The 24,639-nt window shown below is 38.5% G+C and overlaps 1 protein-coding gene across 1 annotated transcript in view; it reads left to right on the plus strand.

Annotated features, from left to right (window-relative positions):
- ntn1b (netrin 1b) overlaps positions 1 to 24,639 on the plus strand; it is a 55,596-nt gene that overhangs the window by 26,065 nt on the left and 4,892 nt on the right. The window contains exons 3-5 of the mRNA XM_017461631.3: positions 14,588 to 14,737; positions 16,294 to 16,347; positions 19,095 to 19,169. Coding sequence (XP_017317120.1) covers positions 14,588 to 14,737; positions 16,294 to 16,347; positions 19,095 to 19,169 — 279 coding nt within the window. The remainder of the gene's footprint in view (positions 1 to 14,587; positions 14,738 to 16,293; positions 16,348 to 19,094; positions 19,170 to 24,639) is intronic.

The raw sequence follows: 24,639 nt of genomic DNA on the forward strand, positions 1-24,639 counted from the left end.
TAAATATTTGATTACATCTTTCAATGTGACAACACTGAAGAAATGACACTTTGCTACAATGTAAAGTAGTGAGTGTACAGCTTGTGCAACAGTGTAAATTTGCTGTCCCCTCAAAATAACTCAACACACAGCCATTAATGTCTAAACCGCTGGCAACAAAAGTGAGTACACCCCTAAGTGAAAATGTCCAAATTGGACCCAATTAGCCATTTTCCCTCCTGGAGTCATGTGACTTGTTAGCGTTACAAGGTCTCAGGTGTGAATGGGGAGCAGGTGTGTTAAATTTGGGGTCATTGCTCTCATACTCTCCCATACTGGTTACTGGAAGTTCAACAAGGCACCTCATGGTAAAGAACTCTCTGAGGATCTGAAAAAAAGAATTGTTGCTCTACATAAAGATGGCCTAGGCTATAAGAAGATTGTAAGACCCTGACACTGAGCTGTAGCACGGTGGCCAAGACCATACAGCGGTTTAACAGGACAGGTTCCACTCAGAACAGGCCTCGCCATGGTCGACCAAAGAAGTTGAGTGCACGTGCTCAGTGTCATATTCAGAGGTTGTCTTCGGGAAATAGACGTATGAGTGCTGCCAACATTGCAGCAGAGGTTGAAGGGGTGGGGGGTCAGCCTGTCAGTGCTCAGACCATACGCCGCACACTGCATCAAATTGGTCTGCATGGCTGTCGTCCCAGAAGGAAGCCTCTTCTAAAGATGATGCACAAGAAAGACCGCAAACAGTTTGCTGAAGACAAGCAGACTAAGGACATGGTTTACTGGAACAATGTCGTCTGGTCTGATGAGACCAAGATAAACTTATTTGGTTCAGATAGTGTCAAGCGTGTTTGGCGGCAACCAGGTGAGGAGTACAAAGACAAGTGTGTCTTGCCTACAGTCAAACATGGTGCTGGGAGTGTCATGGTCTGGGGCTGCATGAGTGCTGCCGGCACTGGGGAGCTACAGTTCACTGAGGGAACCATGAATGCCAACATGTACTGTGACATACTGAAGCAGAGCATGATCAGTATGCAGTATTCCAGCATGATAACGACCCCAAACACACCTCCAAGACGACCACTGCCTTGATAAAGAAGCTTAGGGTGAAGGTGATGGACTGGCCAAGCATGTCTCCAGACCTAAACCCTACTGAGCATCTGTGGGGCATCCTCAAGCGGAAGGTGGAGGAGCACAAGGTCTCCAACATCCACCAGCTCCGTGATGTCATCATGGAGGAGTGGAAGAGGACTCCAGTAGCAACCTGTGAAGCTCTGGTGAACTCCATGCCCAAGAGGGTTAAGGCAGTGCTGGAAAATAATGGTGGCCACACAAAATATTCACACTTTGGGCCCAATTTGGACATTTTCACTTAGGGGTGTGCTCACTTTTGTTGCCAGCGGTTTAGACATTAATGGCTGTGTGTTGAGTTATTTTGAGGGGACAGGAAATTTACACTGTTACACAAGCTGTACACTCACTACTTTACATTGTAGCAAAGTGTCATTTCTTCAGTGTTGTCACATGAAAAGATAAAATCAAAAATATTTACAAAAATGTGAGGGGTGTACTCACTTTTGTGGGATACTGTATGTCCAGGTTGGGATTACTCACATAAAAATGCAGAAGTTAATGCACCCAGAAAAGCATTTTAAACCAATTTCAATTGTATTACTCAAACCTTAGCAGGTTTACAGACATTTTCGTTAGATATTATACAAGCGTAAATGCAGCCATGTTTGACTACAAATACTTTTCGTCATAAGACATCCGACAGTTGTAGATGTCATCTTTAAGGAAATGAAAACTAGAACATTGTGTATTTGTGATGTGACTAAAACAACTAAAATGTGCTACTTTTCACATTACACACAGTGCATCAGTCAGATTTCACTCTGCTTAACTAGAAACACATTTTGACTGCAAGAGTAGATGCATGTGGTTAAAATTTTATCAGGACTCAATCCAGATGACAACCAGGGGTCAAAATGTCTGGGTTCACTTGAAGAAATGCACTTACTTCAGCGGTTTTGACGCAAAATTACATATGTAAAAATAAAACACAGTAATTGAGTCAATATCCAGTCTTGGTTGTTACTACAGTATACCATCAGGTCCATACGTATTTAGAGACAATTTTTGTAATTTTGCCTCTGTACACAAACACCAGTGGATTTGAAATGAATCAATCGAGATGTGATTGAAGTGTAGACTTTCAGCTTTAATTTAAAGTGTAGACTTTCAGGCTCAAAAGAAATTGCACAGTTCACTGATAAGCTGTTTCATGGCCAGGTGTGACCTGTTTCCTTGTTATTTTGTGACAAATTAAGATGATGTGACTGCTGATAGAAGCAGCAGGATGAATTCTGAAGTGTGTGTGAAGCTATATTATGTATAAATATGCTTTCTGCTCAGATTCAGTCAAATGCTGCAAAACTGATAGGACTGCGCTTCACAGTATAGATTTAAGTGTTCTTAAAAAGAACCTCGACTATGAAGACTTGTAGGCCTTAACACGCATGTATTGCCCTCTCCTACTAAAATACATTGTTAGAAACACATGAAATATGTTCATTACTTTAAAAATACTTAATATTTAATACGCATTTTAATCTACGGAGGCCGCCATTACGTGACATGTGCAGTGCACTCTGAGTCAATGACGTAAAATGGTTGCACTTGAGCACTCAAAAGAATTAGCTACTGTCCCCCGCAGCAGGAAAAGAATGCCACACTGTGCTGCTTTTGGCTGTAATTTTCTAGTTCTTGTGTGCTGTGATACAGGGGATATCAGTAAATATAATGAAACCTGTAAGCATCTTTTTTTCTGTATATTCTCATACCTTAAAAGCTCCTGTAAAACTAGCCTAAAACGCCTAGCCAAGGCATACACAAAGTTAACTTAAAACTGTGCGTGAACCATTTGGAGTACATGCATGGTTTTGGTGTCTTTTGAAAGGTGGACTAAATATTTGTACATAATTGGATTGTTTGGACTTCTGCCAGTATAACAAGACTGTTTTTATCAGGATGTTACTAATCAGTGGATTACAATGAGGCTTCATGTGAGGTGAGTTGCCTCCGTTTCATAAGTGTTTGTATATCAGTGGTCTGACAGAGACGTTGATTGTAACTGCTGTTGTGATTGTATCTCAAAATGGTATATATCAATCGAATCAAAAGACTCTTAGCTTTCCAAAGATATGAGTACCTTCATAGACACAGAAGCTGTGTAGATAGCATAGATTTGCTCATCACATGGTGACAGCGCGCCGGCCGTCAGAATCTAACAGGTATAAAAAAGTATAACGTATACGACGGCAAGATGGCCGATAAACTCTAAAATTATTGATATTGGAATACGTTTCATCATAAAACGATAGTTTAATGCATATGCTTACCTTGAATAACAAACGTTCTCGGTTGGCATAGACATGCAGTTGCTACAAAGACACCATGGATTTTGCCCCACTCTCACCTCCTCACTTCTCTGATAGTCTTCATTTTGATGTACATTTTGAGTAATATCTTCTATATTAGCCTCCTCGCTTATGTTACGCTCGGGTTCAAATTGAAAAGGATGAAGATATGTTTATATCGCTGTAGGGTCGCTGGAGAATCAAGACCGTGGCAACCATTTGACGTCACTACCCAGAATGCATTGCGACGTAAACAGCAATGGTGGTCTACGAGTGCAAGGATTTTTATTATTATTTTTAAAAACTGACATCTAGAATGTTTTTGTATAGCACATTTATATAGCGGATGTGAGCATTAATCTAATAAGCCATACAAGCCTTCACAGTTGGGGTTCCCTTTAAATGTCCGATGCATGCTTTTCACTTACTGAAGACAAAACTGAAGGCAGAAAGACCCACACACAAGCAGCAGTTGAAGGCAGCTATAGTAAAGGCCAGGCAAAGCATCTCAAGGGAGGAAATTCAGCATTTGGTGATGTCCATGGAATCCAAGCAGTCATTGACTGCAAAGGATTTGCATCCAAGTATTAAAAATAATCCTAATATTTATAATTGTTAGTTTGTCAAATTATTTTTGAGTCTGTGAAAATGGAGGGACACTACAAAAAATGGCTGTAATTCCTAAACATTTAATGCAACATTTTTGTTAAACCCTGTGAATTAACGCTGAAAGTCTACACTTCTACAATCGCATCTTGATTGCTTCATTTCAAGTCCATTGTGGTGGTGTACAGAGGCAAAAATTGTGTTGCGGTCCAAATACTTATGGACCTGACTGCATAACAATCTTCTAACAGTATATGTGTTACATTTTAGGTGATGTATGTGTCATATTTGAATTTATACCACAGCGCTGTACAGTATGCAGCAGCTCTGTCAGTAGTGTAATGTAAACGATAGGTTTATATTCATGTAACATTATAGAAACAGCTCATTCGCAGGGACTTGTACAACAGACGCTTCACATAATCTAAGACTAATAATAAATGGACTGGGAAAATGTAATGTTATTTAACAAAGAAAATCGTATAAACGTTGATATGGTGAGCTTTTCTGTTAGGAATTGGTTATTTAACATTTGTGAAAGAAGTCTCGGGTGTCAGCACTTTGAAACAGTTTTCCGACACAGGAAAGTGTTCAGGATAGAGGAGTTTATGCTTTCTGTTTTCACACTGTATCCATTTTCATCTTATTAACGTCATGAAACGCTGTATCCATTTTCATCTCATTAACTTCAAGAGAGAGAAATAAGGCTGGTGAGGGAATTGGCACGGCCCGTTGTGTTTTACTCCTTACAAAATATATGACAATACAACTTAACGTCACAATTTGAAAAATCAAGCTAATAATAATAATAATAATAATAATAATAATAATAATAATATTACAAAAGAAAAAAATCCAAAATAATATCTAAGTAAAATTTTTTGTATAATTTCAGACAAAGTTGTTGGTTGTGTGCTCATATGTTTAGACCCTACTATGTATGGTATAACTCATTTAAGCTCATTTCAGTGGGTTTTAATTAAATAAAGAAGATAAAATTGAAAAATTGAAACCGTCTAATTTCTATAAGGTGTGAGCAGAAAGCAGCTGAAACGCATCAGAATTATGCAATATCCACCTACACCATTCCAGTTAACCTTATAGTTAACTGAGTATCAGATAACACAAAGTAAAACAAATCAAAGCATAGTGTGAAATTATCTTTATGTGTAGCCTACATACTTCCTGTTCATGCTGCACCTGCATGTGGATATATGCATATGCACCACACACACACACACACACACACACACACACACACACACACACACACACACATGCACACCAGCATATGGAATTTAGTTTAAACCATATTCCCATGAGGCAATTCATTCTTAACACTGATGAGCTTCTTCTGCCAGAAATAAATGATAGCTGTTATATATTAGCTTCGCTGTCAGACTACAACTTCAGTAAGTGCTTTATCCTGGTCAGGGTCATGGTGGATCTGGGAACACTGAATGTGTTTGATGGGATGTCAGTCAATCTCAAACACACACACACACATTCACACACTTATCACACCTAGAAGCAATGTAGAACAGCCAATCCTGGCCTGTTTTTTTTAATTTGTTGTTGATTTGGGGTTTTTTTGCCTGTGGGATGAAACCGGAAAACCAAAAGGAAGCCCAATTCTTATTTCACAGACCCCTTAAAGTGCTAAAGTGCATTTAGGCTAAATTTAACCAATGAAGTTCCATCATTAGAAGAGAGAACAGTTGTAATAGTCATGGCTCAAGCAACTAGGCTCTCTATTATTTTATTGGATCGTATTAATTTAACTTGGAGAAGGATAAAGCACATAAACCGCATGTGAGCACAATGTGTCATGTGTAAAGCAGGAAAAAGGAGAAGGGAGGCACACAATTCTGAACATAAGGCAACGTTAACAATCACCTCCTAAACAAAACGGTAACTCCTTCTGTAAAGAAAGACCTTTACCTGACTAACACTAGTGTGTAAATGTGGTATTTCATATTTTTAGTCTAACATCTCTAGTGAACTGTTGTGTTTTTGACGTTTATGAGGAAAAAGAAATCTTTAATCGAGTAGAAAGCTGTATCTGATTCAAGGGATGCCAGCTTGAAACGAAAAAAAGGACAATGTAAACTTGCAAAACTTTCAAGCAAGAGATCTTGTCAAACATATTTACCATTTGCCCAGTGGAGCCATCACATATTTTATAGTAAGTGCAGCTGCTGAAGAGTTTGTGAACAAACCACAGTGTGGTTTTTATCCACCGCCATGTTTGCATTCCATTTGGCCCTGAGCTGGATTCCACATTTTCAGTCCAACTGTGCCCTTCTGCCTGCTATCTTGTTAACCCTCACCACACACACATAAATACACATACAGATACCAAGGGCAGAAGCTTTATTCCATCTTCACTTTGGCTAATGGGCCTTGGACTGGCTGAAAGCATTAAAAAAAACTCCAACGTAACCGTTGGTTAAGTTGCTTACACAATCACTAGGGTGCCTTAATTTTCCTTGGGTGTTTGATCCCAGACCCGGCGTTTCAGTGATGGCCAATACGGCCCCATGCTTCACTGTCATCACTCTATATTCTCACCAGAGGAATGCCACTGATTCCTAAGGAGGTTCCAAATGGTTTTCAGCAACATTGAGTCACTCCTGCCAGCCCAAACATTTACCCAGGCTATATTTGGGATGCTCAGAGGGCAGAAGGGAAAGGATATGGCTATGCAAGTTATAACATTACTTGCCTCTCATAATGAGCTTAACATGTAGCCGCCATAAAGCAGCAGCTGTTAATAGGAGGCCTGACAGCTTCCAGTCCCTCACTCTCATTTGTTTAGCTGTGGACCGAGGGGACCAAAAGGTAAACAGCCTGATTGCGTTCTCCTCCGGTGACAAACTCTGGACTCGTGACGTCGGTATTTATTGTTCGAGTCAGCCAACCATCTCGACGTGCTTGTTTTGGATGGGAAACGGGTCATCATGCCAGAGGCGCTCAGGAGAAAATCGGGAACTCATTCCCGCAAACGTGGCTTATGCGGCTGTCCGCAAAAGACCAAGCAGGGAATACAGTTCAGAACCAAATCCCCCTCCAGCGGCAGTGTGGAATGCCTCATGCTTTATTTCCCTGATCAACGACTTCATCTCTCATCGAGAGCAGTGTAAACAGCATGTCACTTTCCACAGCTATACCCTTTTGTTTTAATTTCCGCATCTCTCGCTATTTCTCTTGCTCTCTCCCTTCTATGTTACCTATATCACCAACCTGTCAACTTCTCTTTTTTGTGTTTCGGCATGTTTTCAGTTCTGATGGAACATTTTTGACCACCATTCATTGCCTAGCCAACAGCTCCTTACACCCCACTTTCAGCCTTCATTAGTACTTCTGCTTTGGACTATGGTCTGAAGTGCTCTGTGGTGGGCTGTGCGGGGGTGTAAGAGCTTTAATATAAGAGTAGGTAGGCTCATTGGTGGGTGGCTGAAGTACACAAATCCAGGTATGACTAATATGAAGTGTCCACGTCAAGTGTACATTGAAATTCCAAACACCTTGGCTCCAAGTTCCACCTTATCACCGATACACCAAAGTTTACTCTAATCACATCTGATCACCTCATGTATTCAAGTAGAAAAGGGGAAAAGAAACATTTATGACAACGGTCAAAAATTGGTAGTATTTCATTCTAGAAACTGATGTGAAAGAAACTGAAATCTGTGTTGGTTTATCCCATATGTCCTGCTGTTTTAAAAATGTCTGTGTCTCCAGAAGACATGTGAAAATAGACCAGCCACTTGTGTGGTTTAAGCCATGTTTCCATCCTATTGTTTCTTATCCCATTTAACTTGTAATTGTCCTGTATTACTTAATGCAGGTTCTGCTTCTACTCAGACAGGATTCTCACGTCAGAATAAGTCTGAAAATCATAGCTTATGTTCATGCTGGAAAGGGCAACAGTGGGGAAAAAAACAATGCCTATTTCATGAAGTCATAGTTGTACAGTAACAGACTGGGTTTAATTTAGCATGGAAAGTGTGATTTTCTTATTTTTTTTATTCGTTCTTTAGTACAACCATGCACAGAAGTAAGAGATAAAAAGGGTGTCATTGTAATGTTTAACAAACACTTCCTTCGGACCCTTCACTGTACCCAAACAGTGTCAGACTATTGTCTTGTTTAATTCTGTGAGTGATGTCTGATCTTCACGGGTGCCTCCCGGCCCTCACTAATTGCTTGACAGATTTCTTAAGACTGGCTCGCCTCAAGCTGTTTTCAAATTACTTCTCAGTTCCATAAAAACCTACCGGCCTGATGAAGAGATCTGGGCCAGGACTTCAAACATGCAACTTTATGGTAAACGTTTGGCAGCACGAGCATGCAACGAAATTCTCACTTTTAATGTCCGATCCTCCTAACTAACGGCTTAAGCAGAGCGGCTTTGAAGTGCGCCACACCGCCCCATTAATGGTGAATGTTATTCGGGCTTTATTTGCAGCGGCTGTGCCTGCCAAGAGGCTGTACATTGGAAACTCAATCAGAGAGGGCTGCGAGCGGTCTACATGGCAGATCACAAACCTACAGTGAAGCACAAAGGCTTTTAAAACACACACATACAGATGTACATATGCAAAGACCAGTCACAGTGACAATGTGCAACCCACACATACACTGACATGCAGTGTGTAGGCCTTACACATGCAAGTAGGAAACTCAAACAACACCCCCCCCACCCCACCCCCCCACCCCACCCCCCCACACACACACACACTCCATAAGTTTGACTGACCCTTACCAGATGAACTTGCCTACACTAAAATGTTCACAGGTGCAGGCTATAACTGTTCACCCGGTCCTGTTGAAATGGAGATTTCTGTTTAGTGGCTTCTCCAAATAAAGTTCCAGACTGTATACCAGTTCAGAGGAGCATGTCGCTCTGTGAGGTTACACAGCCCCAGGCATATGCTTGAATATGTGCACTCATGAAGTACAGTGCAGTTTCCAGTGCAGTTCATCTAGGTAACACTTTATAATATCATTAATACATCATTAATAAATATGAGCTAATCATTAGTTGTTAGTCACTGTACAGCTCGGCTCAACCACACTCAAGCCAACCAGGACGGCTAGGAACCTTGGGGTGATTCTCAATGACATCTTGACCTTTACAGAGCACAGCTCAACAACTGCATGGTCCTGTAGGTACATCCTGTGAAACATCAACAAAATCAGACCCTACCTCACCGAACAGGCTACACAGATACTAGTCCATGCTCTTGTTATCTCAGAACTGGACTACAGCAACTCACTACTCTCGAGTTTCCCATCCAGCTCCATCAAACCCCTTCAAATGATTCAGAATGCTGCAGCACACCTCGTCTTCAACCAGCCCAAGAGAACCCATGTCACACCCCTCTTCAATTTCCCTCCACTGGCTTCCTGTAGCCACCTGCATCAAATTCAAGGCCTTGATGCTCACCTACAAGACCTTGTCTGGAACAACACCCTCCTACCTCAACTCTCTCCTGAAGGCTTACGTTCCCTCACGCAATCTGCGATCAATCAACGACCAATGCTTAGTAGTGACTACTCAGCATGGCTCAAGATCCCTTTCAAGAACCTTCAAACTAACTGTCCCTCAGTGATGGAATGAACTTCCAAGTTACTCTTGCACTTACACCTGTACTCTGCGCACTTTGCTTCTTCTGGAACTCAATTAATGGATCTTGTATGGTAGCACTTCTTGTATTGTTCTCTGCTTAATATCACTTTGCTTGTATTTTATCATTTGTAAGTCGCTTAGGATAAAAGCATCTGCTAAATGAATAAAAGTAAATGTACTCTTTATAGAATAGCACAGTTGGTCAAAAGGTGTGCATTATTTGTGTATAACAGTGCAGCTCGGACTGCAGTTTTGGCTGTAACAAGAACAAAAGATTTAAATAAATATGATAATTCAAATAATTTTTTGTTTCTAAAATAAACAGTTCATGCACTTAACTTGTATAATGGATGCTCCACTTTGGGGGGCAGTGGTGGCTTGACAGTTAAGGCTCTGGGTTACTGATCAGAAGGTTTGGGGTTTAAGCATCAGCATTGCCAAGCTGCCACTGTTGGGCCCTTGAGCAAGGCCCTTTCTTTAACCTTCTCTGCTCCAGGGGCTGTATCATGGCTGACCCTGTGCTCTGACCCCAACTTCCTAACATGCTGGGGTATGCAAAGAAAAGAATTTCACTGTGCCGTAATGTAAATGTGACCAATAAAAGACCAATAAAAGACTCTCTCTGTATATATATATATATATATATATATATATATATATATATATATATATATATATATATATATATATATATATATATATATATTATATATATATATAGTTGTTTAACAAAGAAAAATGTATCATCATTGATGTGGTGATGTTTTTCTTAGGATCTTAGGAGACACTTCTTTAACATTTATGGAAGGAGTCTTGGGCGTCATAGGACAGAGGACTTTACATTTTCTGGTTCCGACAAACTGTGGTTTTTGAGAGAGAGAGAAAGAGGCAGGCTGGTGAGGGAAATACTGTTTATCATTGCAATAATGTAAGTGAATACAGGAACTAACTTGTCTGGCAGGCGTTCCACAACATTAAGTCTAACTAAAAACCACTAAAATGTGCAATTTATCATTGTAACGTTGTAATTGTTGGCAAATCATTGTTGTATAAGGAGAATAACACACTCCAGTCCGTGCGGTCTGATATACGGCCTGTTGTGTGTTGCATCTTACATAAATGACAGTTATTGTAAATGTTTGTATACAGTATTACCTAATAATAGTGATGAAAAAAAGTATTACTTATGCAGAATTTTAGCATTAACAAATGTGTATACATTATTAATGGAGCATTAATAAGTGTTTATAAATGAGGTCATGTACCTCGTCATGTGTATACTCATGATTACCGTGTAAATGTTTTTTCCTCTACCATCTTTCCTGTATATTACAATATCTTCCTTTGTTCTTTAAAAAATGAGCCGTAGTAATTAGTACTTTAGTACATGTGTAATTTCATTTAGGAAGAATTAGTGACTAATACAGACTTAAGCTAAGTGCTTGCATTACATGCAGTCATGTTGGATCAGACAGATTCACATACTTGTTAGTGCGAGTGCACATACAGTACTGTGCAAAAATCGTAGACAGCCTATTTTTTATATGAATTTTGCCTTAAGATGTTTATTTTCTGATGTATTGGGTCAGTAAAAAACATTTTAAAGTTCCAAACATTCCTATCTATATCTGTTATTCCTATAGATGCTGGATTTTTGATTTCCATGAGCTGTTAAGCCATAATCATCAAGATTAAAACAAAAAAAAAGGCTTGAAATATTTCACGTTATGTGTAATGAATCTAGAATATATGAAAGTTCTACTTTTCAAATTAAATTACGTAAAGAACTTTTTCACGATATTTACATTTTTTGAGATGCAGCTATACACTACTTTTCAGACAACAACATGAAACATGAATGCTGGCTGTCAGGGATTATCTGCAAAAACAGAGGAAAGTGTGAAAGATAGACATAGAGATGTAGAGAGAGTACTTTACTGACCCCCAAGAGGAAATTTGTTACGTTTCCAAAAGAATTGTGGCAGATTCTTCAAAATCCTTAGAAAAACTTATGCCAATGTTCTCAAATTGTATAAAATGTGCCTTAGATTATGCATTTTTTAAAGGCAAACGGTTATGACACCAAGTATTGCTCTTTTTTTTTTTTTTATTTAGTGCTGTTTACTGCTCTTTATAGATTCTTTTAAATGTGGAAACCATGTAACTTCATTATTTTTGAAGGCGTGTTTGCTTTCCAGTATTTCTTTACACTTACCTAAGATTTTTGCACAGTACTGTACTGTATTTGTTGAGTTCTACACTCTTAGACTACACTCCAGACCGAGCATGTCATCAGCTTAACTAAGAAAAAAACCAACATGAGCTTGAATTACAGTGATCTACATCAAGATCTGTTATGGATGTCTTGGCTAAATAATTGATTTAGTGCAGAGCGTTTTAGCTTTAATTGCTTCTTTTCTTTCTGTCCAGGTTGCCATAGTGAGCATGAGTGTAGCTTGTACCATGTTGTAAAATGTGTAAACCATTGCAAAATATGTTTTAATTGAGATAAATGATGTAACTTTCTTTAAGAGTGTTTGAGGTCACTCTTGTTGAGCAAATTTAGTTTGCAACATTGTATAATAAAAAGTTCTTGATTTCGGGTTGCTCTTGAGCTAGTCTAGATTAACAGGTGATTTGTAAATTTGTATATTTAAATGTTTACCAATTAATTGCACACATGGGGGAAAAAAAGAACAGTTCCTGTAAAAAGATCTGTACCTAATGACTGCCTGTGTTTTGATTTAGGATATGGACATGCCTATTTATACAGTATGTCAAAAATGTCATATCGTGATTTTTAAAGGCGTTTTCATAATACACAATATGTATCAAGATATGTACACTTTAAGACATCTCAAGTTGTTTAAATGGAAGTTCACCTGATGCCTTAAAAACGTGAGTAAACTCAACTTCTAAAGATTAAAAGACAAAGATTAACTTTGTTTCAACTCAAAAGTAATCACAGGTAGTCAAGAAAATAGTTTACTTTAAGTTTCATTTCTGAAAACGTATAATCTTGAGTTCAATATCCAAAACTTCATTGTGACAGCTGGAGTTAAAGAGAAGAAATAAGTTCACATAACTTAATGGGGATATCATGTTTTACAGGTTTGCTCACAAATTTAAATAAAATAAAAAAATATATATTTCCTCATTTTTATTTACAAAAAAAATATTTAGCACAGGTGATTAAGTACAAAATGTCACTATCAAATTAGATGCTTCCAATCTCTATATGCTTCCAATCTCTCGCTCTCTCTCTCTCTCTCTCTCTCTCTCTCTCTCTATATATATATATATATATATATATATATATATATATATATATATATATATATATATATATATATATATATATACATATATATATATAAGCAATAACAATATCCACAGTATCTCAGAAAACCATACTGTGACTTATTACTACAAACAGGTCAATAACTATCAAATTGGCTTAAATTGAAACTATTTAGACCACAAGTCTGTTTTGTGATTTTATCTGTGTTTTTTTTTTTCTTGATATTTTCTCATTGTGTAAAGTGCTTTTACTGCTTTTAAGGCACTATATAACAATAAAGTTTATTTTTATGATTATTATTATAAATTCATGACTTACACACATTTATTAACAAGAGTTTTAGATCCATACATATAGCCATAGATTACAACATAAATGCTTAGCCAGTAAATATACATTGTCATATATACACATTGTATAAATTATTTAAAAAATTATGTTTTCAGTATAAACTTCTATTTCTCATTGATTCTTTGTAATTGAATTGTTTTTCTAAAATATCTAAAATTCCTAAAACATTTTAATTCTGAAGGAATATATTGTAATATTATAAAGATATAGGAAAACATGTGCATTGTAATCATGAGCACACACATGAGCAACTACAGGAACTGATTTATAAGCACTTGTTAACTTTGGAAGTTTGGACATTTGGAATAAATTTTGCTCATAGTTATAAATGATCAAATAACAGTGTACACACACCAACAATAAAATGAACTATTATTTATAAAATATGTTATATTATCATTTATGATGTATATTTATGACAAAATCTAAATAGCAAATTATTTGTTCATACCTAAAATGAAGTATTAATGAAAGTTATTAGAAATGGTTATGTACTGATCGTTAAGAAGATGTACTTACTCTCAAAATCTGAGTATTCAGGCATCAGGATCCCTATTTTTATTAATATGTGATGAATCTTGGAAATGTCTGCATCTATAAAATAGAATAAATTGTAAATGCTGTGCAACAGTCATTCTATATGTTTCTGATTCAGAAGGTTAAATCATACATCAGTGGTTTTGAAATTGGGGTCTATGCATTAATAAATATGTGTGATATTTGTTTTGTAACAGCATGCTGACTGTGGAAGCTCAACTACATCAGCTAATACAGTTATTATAACTAGTATTTATTTATAGTGTACTTATAGGCCGAATTGACAGACACTTAAAATTATTGAATTCGTACAAATGTGTGTTTTTAAAAAAAAAAAAAAAAAAGTTGTTAAAGCTAAATATATATATATAACAATTTGAATTTTAGCTAGGAAAAGCTCTATCAACCTTTAACGCAATGTAACTGGTTTGGTTTCTGTAAATAGAAAGTTCAGGAATTTAAAAAAAAAAAAAAAAAACAGTATATAATTTAGGTACTATCTTGCCTAGTGAGAGTAATTTGTAATTGTTTAAATGATTATACACATAAAATTAATCTACTCTCTGACCATATGGAAGAGGTCTGTAAAAAAAACTTTTCCCACTAAGATGGGTGCAAACTAGTAATGCAGCATAAAGGAAAATGTTTTAGATTTCATAATTGGCCAGATAGAATTAGAAAGTGCTCTACTGCTGTTTTTATTCATTTATTTATTTCTTCAATTAATCATTTCTTCTTCTCTTTCAGCGTGTGACTGTCACCCAGTCGGTGCTGCAGGTAAGACCTGTAACCAGACCACAGGCCAGTGTCCGTGCAAGGATGGTGTGACTGGTATTACCTGCAACCGCTGTGCTAAAGGATACCAGCAGAGTCGCTCACCCATCGCCCCCTGCATCAGTAAGAGAATCCTCTCTCTCTCTCTCTCTCTCTCTCTCTCACTCTCTCTCATTCTGCTGGCAATCTCCCAACAAATAACACACTGGCATAAAGAGGAGTAATAAATCATAGTGCTACTTTATAGGGGTTTAATGCGTGACATTATTAATAGATAACTCAAGGGCTTCTCAGGGGTAGCATTACGTCGTAGCAACCTGACAAACAGACAAAAATGTTTCATAATAAACAAAAGATGGCACGTAAATTCAAATAAATATTAAATGACATCTGTTAACCGTGGTATAAATTGCTATTGCCATTTTAATAGCTCTTGAAATGTTCTGCACAGGTGTCTTATAAAAATGTAATCATATACAGTAAAAGCATTAACTTACTGCACCTTTAGTTTTAAGTTCAAATAGATCACAGTACTATTTGTTCATTTGTACAGCAACTGTTTATACAACAAGCTTTAACTCAGCACTCCCATGGGAATGTAGTGGATGACACCCTAAAGAAAGTTTACCTAAACACTTACTATTCATGAATTCATGGCCTTTTAATTTCCGGGCTGCGTCCCCTGTTCCAGTTCCTTGGAGGGACATTCTGCTGTTTGACCTGCGCTAAAGCAAACAGTCCATACAGGACTAGCTGACAAGACCGGGCCTGGTGTCCTCTCAGTGATGGCCTCGTCAAAGCCATGAATCTAATGGTCTGCTCTACAGCCATGATTGGTGATGTGTTTATTGGCAGTATCAACACGGCTGCAGATTCCGTTTCCGTGGTGATAAACAGCAGGACCACACAACAGACAGTGAGGGTGGGGGAGCGCAAGGTGGAGGGGTGACTGGCAGTCATCCCTGCCTAGCTGGCATCGCCCGATAACATAATAGCAGGGACAACACAATGCAAGTCTGTTAGTATTTATTTCTACTGTTCTTCCATATTCTAATGCACGTTACTGTCAATACAATACAATACATTTGCTCTTTAGACAAAGCTATCTGGAATATGGAACTGTTCTGATATGTTTGGCAAGGTTTCACTAAAGCGAAATGAAACTTGTGGACCCTGTAGAATAAGGTTTTCCTACATTTTACTGAGAGAGTAACAAATCTACTGTAAACCTCAGGAGCAGGCCCTAGCGCTAGAGCTGCAAAGATTTGGTTTCTTATATATTTTGTGAGATAATGTGTTTTAGTTTTAATAGGTTGATAAAAAAAAATGATATCAAACATTTTGCCAGCTGCAGTTTTACTGTGTCTGGAGTCCCCAGTGGTGTATATCTTGCAAAAGCGAACAATGTAGAATGTAAAGCGTGTGCTTCGAGAAGCAAAACCTATTAAAACCAAATACACGCTTTTTCATCAGCGATCAATAACATGGCTATTAAAAAGGGGCCTTGAGACTCCTCGAGTCTTAATAAATCATTACACAATATATTCTATTCTTAAAGAGGTTTGTTTGAGTAATACTTCTGCTTTTCACTTGAAAAATGAAAGCGAAAAGAAAAGAGATGTGGCATTGAGAGAATTTATTTTTTGGTCATTTTCCTTGTTTTGTTTTCCTGCTTACAGAGATTCCAGTCGCTTCTCCCACTGCAACGTACACCAGTTCTGAAGAACCATCAGGTGAGTCAAAAATACAAAAATAATCGAATCCTTTGTAAAGTCTCTGCAGTTGGAGCAAAACTGAGCTGCTTCTTCTAAAATACTAACAGGCCTAATATTGGACGCAACCAAGTAGAACATTGTGGAACAATCTCATTTGCATTCATTTTAACCAGCTTGTTCATTGTTCTTCTTTTCCTTTTCTTCTTTTTCTTCCTTTTCCACCTCCTCTTCTTGTTCTTTGATCTTCATTCTGACTTAAAATTAAAGCCATAACCATAGCAGGACATATAAAGCATGCCAAAAAGTGATTCCCAGGATTTTTTCCTCCTTTTACAAAGCTTCACAACGGCAGCTGTACATGGTTTTCATTCCCGTTTGTTTTTCCACAACGGAAAATGCAACCTGCATACCAAACAAGGGGCCAATCCTTACCAAAGAACATTGCACACTCAGTGATTCTTCATGAAGCCTATTCATATTAATATATGACAAGCCGTTCTCATTTGTCTACGTTATACCGACACTTATTAAATTATAACTCGCGGGTTCTTTTGACGTGTTTTTAGCACATCTCCAGCTGTGGTTAGCCAAAGGCAGACGGATTCTTAATCTGATTACGTGCTTCATTTGCATGGGTTTGTTTCTCAGTCACACTTTTCCCTAGGCACAATGCTCTCGTGCTCCTTTTCACACCTTATTATCTCATCAGCCTGGTCACTGTCAGATCCACAGGCGCCTTGTAACGGTCATTATGTCAACCAAATCAACTGTAGATAATACAGTTAGCTAGAATTTTCAGGGAAATTGCTGCTTGACACCAAATCATGAAGTATATAGGAGGTTGAGATATTAATGGATCAGCGGAAATTGGGAAAAGTGGATTTGCAGTGCACTAGGGAGACTAAGACCATTTAGTCGTTATGGCAGCAGCAACATGTAGTGAATCAACCTCTGGTGTGGTCCCCTGGTGGAGCAGCAGACTGTAACATGGCCTCTGTTGAGAGCCTCCACAAAGCGGGCATTTGTCTCACAGCAGGGGCCGGGTGTTAATGAGGCCTGTGGGTGTGATGGGCAGCGCTGGGCTTTGTGTTGCCCCCCTAATGGCAGCCTGGGTGTATCAAAGAGAGGCAGGACGGGGGCGGACGGGGCTCACAGGCTCACAAAGCCACCCCATTCCTACGCACTACATTTACATGAAAATGAGGCGTGGTCGATGTGGTTTCATCAAATTCATTTACTTTTCGGATCTTCCTCTCTTGTTCCTGCTTACTCCTTCTGTCTTTCCATCACTAATTTCCTACCAAACATTTTTCTATCATCCTTAACCATCTCATACGTCATTAGAAAATTTCTCGAGGCATATTTATACCATGCTCACTATCTCACAGGTCTTCTTTGGAGTCTCTCCATACTTCTTAGTCTCTACTTACTTACTCCCTTTCTAGCCCCCAGCCCCCAATCCCCTCCTCCTCCCCCTGTAAACTTCTTTTTGGTGTGGCGTTTTTTTCCCGCCCCATCATTGCCCTGGCAACCTCATTCACACGGAATAGAAAGAGCCATGAAAAGGGAGGGCTAAACGGAGGCCTGGAGAAAATAATGAAGTTTGTCCATATTCAGCCGAAAGCTGAAAGGTCCCCTTTCTCCCATTTCCCTCTCTCCTTTTCCTCCTCCTCCTCCTTCTCCTCCTCCACCCTTCACTGCAACCCCACCACCCCCGCCCCCTCAGAAAACGAGAAACCTCCGGGTTATTACCACCATGTGAGGTAGCCACACCGGGAGACTTTCTGGTTCCAATTTGTGTCAGTCAGTAGAGAGACGTCAGAGGAGTCATTTGCTCAGTCTGGTCTCAGTGGAGCTCGGCGTCTGTCCAAAAGGTGCCTCACTTTGCCTCAGCGAGGCACCGGGTCATCACTGAGGCCTTGTGTTATGTTCCAGCGCTCAGGACACTTTCAGAAAGAAATACTAACTTCAGGTGGTATTAATCATAGAGCCTGGAGTCTGATTAATACAGCCCAAGATTCACTCTACCATGTCATATCTAGACCAGGTTCTACAACTGAAAGGAGTGTAGCCTAATTTAATTCTGCTGATTTGAATTAAATTACAGGCCTTGGAGGGAAGACCTCTCTCAGCAGTGCTTCCCAATCCTCTCAATGGCCTTCCTTTGAGTTTAAATGACCTCTTTACCTCCAGCACGGACATCCTTAATATTGAGCCTGGGACAGAATGGGGGGATGGAGAAGCTGGACTGAATAATAACGGTGAGAAAAGAACCGAACAGTTCTTTTCTAATCTGATCTAATCTGGCACTCAGTGGTGTATGGGATGTATGGATTGCACAATGCTAGACACCATCTGGGCATGGAATAACATTTTACTGCATTGTGCAGCTGTGTAAAAAAAAAAAAAAGCAGGGCCAAGAAACAGAGTATAAAAGAATATAAATGTAAAATGATTCAAAATCCAGGCTTCTGAGATGCACTTAAAGGTGCAACATCACAAAGCTAATATTAAATGCCTCGAGAAACTGGATTCAATGCCAGGTTCTCGAGTTTGATATACATTATCTGGGCCCATCCAGGGTGTATTCCCACCTCATGACCAGTATTCTGAATCCACCACCTCAGACCAGGAAAAAACGGTTACTGAAGATGAAATTAATGAATTCCTATGAATAATCTGAACCTCACACTGTTTCAGATATACCAAAGTCTTTTCAGAATTCTCCACCTGATTCGTTTTTTCCACCCCTTTTCCTTCGACAGACTGTGATTCCCATTGCAAGGCCTCCAAGGGCAAAATGAAGGTCACCATGAAGAAGTATTGCAAGAAGGACTTTGGTGAGTGACTGACACTCTAGACACACCATTGCTTTCTGAGTGATGGACATTGCATTGTAAGGGCAGAGTTTGCAGCTGAAACTGAGGGGTTTTAATAATCAACATCATTTACTGCATTAGTTAACATTAACAAACCATGAACTTCAGTATTAGTAAACGAAGTAATGTTAAGAAAATATCTATAAGTGAATAGTAATAAGTAATAAGTCAGTTAATGTGTGTATAAACTGATGTCATTAAAAGGTAACAATCCATGACTTCAAATAAATCTACATAAATGAGCAACTATTAAATTACAGTTTATTCATACTGAGATCTGGTCTCTATAAGTACCGAAACTTGTTACTCAGCCTCACTTCTGAATTTTGCTAGTTAACATCCGCAAACACAAGTTTTCATTTTGGTCATTTTGATATGGTAAGGACATTACTTATTGCAAGTTTTCATCATTTGGCTTCATTATTAATATATATATATGTGTGTGTGTGTGTGTGTGTATATATATATATATATATATATATATATATATATATATATATATATATATATATATATATATATATACACACACACACACACACAGTGTTATACAGTGTAGTAACGAACATGGTTTGTTCATGTTAACTTAAGTGTTAATAAAGTCTGCTAAGGGAAACTTAATGTGATGTGTTACCTAAGCATTACATAATTGCAGGAACACAGTGAATGCTGAAATGAGGAATTCTAACTATTAAAATTAAAAAATTTAAGTCAAAAAATTGTCATACAGTGACAACAGGTGGGACAAAACTCTTAAAATTTATTACTCACAGTTGTATCCCAAGTGGAAATTATATACACTTCCATCCCCTTCCTAACCTCTATCTGTCTCTCCTCTATATTGCTGATGGTTTATTCATGGGATCTGGGTTGAAGTTTGTAGCATCAAAGCTTACGGCTCAGCACGACTTGCCTGATGCACATGCTCATACTGTCTCACTGCCTGCAGAGGACAAAGGGGACAGCTGGTTCCTGTTGGAATCCCAGACGTGCAGGCAGTTCACGAGCACAAATTCTTGCATACGTATTGATAGAAGCTAAAGGATTTATAAGCATCGTAAAAACACCATCACTCCAGGCAAGTCGTACCTCTCAAACCAACACAGGCACCAATCTGATCTACGTTTTTTTTTTTTTGTTTGAACTACCACCCCTCTAATGGCAGGTTTATTGAGTATATGAGTATATGAAGATCTCTTATATATATATAAAATAAAATATGAGCAAAGAAGGCTGTGAAAAATTGTCTTTATTGTTTAACTTTTTTATATTTTTATATTTTGTTTTTAAAAAATTCACAAAAATGCTCAGCTCTCATGGATATGAAACAGTTGCAAACGAAACGCAGGTTTATAAAAAATATATATCTTTGTTAAATATAGGTGTGCAACAATTATTGGCACCCTTTTAGTCAATACTTTGTGCTACCTCCCTTTGCCAAGATAGCAGCTCTGAGTCTTCTCCTATAATGCCTGATGAGGTTAGAGAATAAATGGCAAGGGATCTGAGACCATTCCTCCGTACAGAATCTCTCCAGATCCTTCAAATTCTGAGGTTCATGATGGTGGACTCTCCTCTTCAATTCACTCCACATGTTTTGTATAAGTTTCAAGTCAAGGGACTCGGATGGCCATGGCAGGACCTTGATTTTTGTGGTCAGTAAACCAAGATAACAGCTCTGAGTCTTCTCCTATAATGCCTGATGAGGTTGGAGGATACATGACAAAGGATCTGAGACCATTCCTCCATACAGAATCTCTCCAGATCATTCATATTTCGAGGTCCACACTAGTGGACTCTCCTCTTCAGTTCACCCAACACGATTTCTATGGGTTTCAAGTCAGGGGACTGGGATGGCCATGGCCTTGGCCCATCTTAAGCTTTCTGACAGAGGCAGTCAGGTTTTCATTTAATATCTGTTGATATTTGATAGTCCATGATGCCATGTATCGTAACAAAATGTCCAGGTCCTCTGGCAGAAAAACAGTCCCAAAACATTAAAGAGGCACCAACATATTTAACTGTGGGCATGAGGTACTTTTCCATATAACTCCCTCTCTGTGTACATCAAAACCACCTCTGGTGTTTACTGCCAAAAAGCTCTATTTTGGTTTCATCTGACCATAGAACCCGATCCCATTTGAAGTTCCAGTCGTGTCTGGCAAACTGAAGATGCTTGAGTTTGTTTTTGGATGAGAGTACAGGCTTTTTTCTTGAAACCCTTCCAAACAACTTGTGGTGATGTAGGTGACTTCAGATTGTAGTTTTGGAGATTTTCTGACCCCAAGACACAACTAACTTCTGCAGTTCTCCAGCTGTGATCCTTGGAGATTTTTTGGCCACTCGAACCATCCTCTTCACAGTGTGTTGAGACAATATAGACACACGTCCCATTCTAGGTTGATCCATAACATTTCCTATTGACTGGAACATCTTAATTATTGCCCCGATGGTGGAAATGGGCATTTTCAATGCTTGTGCTATTTTCTTATAGCCACTTCCCATTTTGTGAAGCTCAGCAACCTTTTGCCACACATCACAGCTATATTCCTAGGTCTTACCCATTGTTATGAATTACTAAGGGAATTTGGCCTAAATCACTGTTGAACAATTTCCTATTCCTAGTCACCCAGGTGTACAAAAAAAAAGTAAAATATCAGTGGTAATATACTTCAAATATATTTTTCGCATATGAATTCATAGGGGTGCCAATAATTGTTGCACACCTATATTTAACAAAGATTTTTTTGGGGGGTTAAACTGTGTTGTGTTTGCAATTGTTTGATATCCTTGAGAGCAGAGAATTTTTGTGAATTGTTTGATCAAAAGATCAAAAGGTTAAACAATAAGGACAAATTTTCGTTGTGATTACAGCATAATGTATGCTTTTTATAACTGTGTTTAATAAAAATTGCCAAAAAAAATTTTTTGAACACCAACTGAAAAGCAATTACTAATAGAACGTGAGAGAATAAATTAAATGTGCATAATAAATATATTCCTGAATGAAACAGTAGTTGGACTAATTGTTTCACACAGTTTTACTGTTTTATGAAGTTTTATCTGTCAGACCCCAATACTGGAAACTATATGAACCTAAATAATGAAAGTTATTAGAGCATTTTTCATTAAACAAAACTATCAATTATTATGATTATTGCTATAGAGTAATCTTATCGCAAAAAACATTGCACAGAGATCAGGAAGAGATGAAGATGATGAAAGTGAAAAAGACTATACATAAACACCCACTTACAAGAAAACACCAAGCAAATCATAGCACAGAATATTTCAAGATTCAGTGAAAGTGCTTTACAAGTCAATAAAATACATTATTATTATTATTATTATTATTATTATTATTATTATTATTATTATCATTATTGACAGTTGGATAACAACAATAACAACATCAATAAGAATGATGATGATAAAGTAATATCAACGCCAGACATTCAGACACAACCCAAGAATAAAACAAAAGCATAAAAGTGCTGGATAATAATAAATAAATAAATAAAAACAAATACACACAATCAGGCGAACACACAGCAGCCCCTCAGGCCATTCAGAGTGCATCTTGTCTTTAGATCAGTAGCATCATATCAATATTAATGTCTTATTGCCTCTGATTAATTTTAATCAGTCATTTAAAATCAGCCCACAGCTGTCTCTTTTTGTGTACTGTTCTCCTGATTGTCCGGCTGTTGTGAAAAAATAGATATATTAATTAATCCCTGTTAGCTGAAGCAGAAACAGTGTTGGAGGGAGAGCTGGAGGGAGCTGTTAATATCCGTCAGTGGTTATACATGTGGACCGTAATCCTTCTACCCTGGAACTGTGGATTAATTATTTCTCTAATGTTCATTCATTTTGGGTTTATTCTTTGTAAGGAACCTATTTATGGTGATACACTGGAGGAAATGCAGCAGTGTGTGGGCTCAGCTCTCAATCTGGCTCTGGTTACAGGGTTCTTCAGTGTATGTGTGTCTGAGAGCCCTGACGAAGTTCCCTTTCTTTAGGCAATAAAATCTCACTCCCAAGTTCTGGCACGAATCAATGTATCAATCCATCATTTGATATAGTGTCCATGATACCATGCCAGTCCTCTAGAGGAAGGCTTTGGCTGGCTGATATAAATTTCCTTACTGCGTAATTCAAAACAGTTCAAAGCTCACACATTCTATTCTACAGTTTTCTGTTATATTAGTGTAAAGTCAAATTATTTTTACCTTTGCTTTCCTTCCCATTCTACTATTATGAACCACTTACATCTCCCAGTAGTTAAGAAGTATAAATAGAAGAACTGGCTTTCCCTTTGTTTTTGACCCAAAACAAAGCAGTAAGACAAAGTGAAAAGCTTCCATGGACTATTCGGGTTCCTCAGCATGCGTTCTGGGCAGCTGGGCGATTTTCGCGACGCATCGCATGCAGCAAATGGACCATGCTATTCCTATACAGGGCTGTCAGCCGCCCAGAAAGCTTCACAATTCATCAATCAAAGCCGGGGAGGAGAAACGGTCACAAGCGCTTTTAAATGCGTCCAAATAAGCATGGAAATATATCTTCTGTTTTCCTCATTCATAAGGCCATAAAATGCGAAGGAGAAAATGTGATCCGTCTGAAACAACTTGACAGAAGTAAAAAACAAGTTGTCATATTCATTCTCTTAATGATTTTTTAATGTGTGCAGAGCTATTTTTCATTTAGACCTTTATGGGGGGTTGAAAAAAGTTTCTGCCATCTTGCCTTATGAAGCGAAATTTTCTTTTCCTGAAGGGTTGCTCTTTTCTACACTCTTCACGGTTAAATCTGAGCCTAAGAGTTTTAGTCACGTCTCTTTGTGTGGCCGTGTGTTTGCACACCCTAAAACATCCTTTGTGTCTGTTTGTGTTCTGTGGGTGTCCAAGGCACAGTTTAAACAGAGCCCAGTCCGTCTCAACGCTCTGTCGCCAGCTGACATCAGGTGCTAAATCTGCCCTCTACTGACAATAAGACGGAGATCGAAAGAAATATTTGCTGCTCATCCTCTTTTATCTTCTGTCTCTACGGAGACAGCAAGCATAAAGAGCTGCATTTTCACTCGCCAACCCCTTAGTCTCGTACTGGGAGCTGTGCACAATGAATCAAAGCGCCGTGTGCGTGTGACAGTGTGTCAGTCCCGAACCATGCCACACATACTCGCGACAAGGCCAGCAGTCAGTATGGTGATAAGCGTCTGGGCGTAGGGTGGCCCAGCGGGGGTGTGAGCATGAGCTTCATGCTGCTAATCAAGCGCACTAATTAGATTAGCCAGGACTTGTGTGGGGCGAGTGGGACTAGTGGGTCACGGCCCAGCGCACCGCCCAAACACACATACGAGCTGGCAGGGCTCTCGTGCCACTCATCAACCTGCCTTTATTTCTACTGATCTGTTGGCACAGTGCCTTAC

The sequence above is a fragment of the Ictalurus punctatus genome, chromosome 2 (assembly GCF_001660625.3).
Source record: "Ictalurus punctatus breed USDA103 chromosome 2, Coco_2.0, whole genome shotgun sequence".
Taxonomy (NCBI): Eukaryota; Metazoa; Chordata; class Actinopteri; order Siluriformes; family Ictaluridae; genus Ictalurus; species Ictalurus punctatus.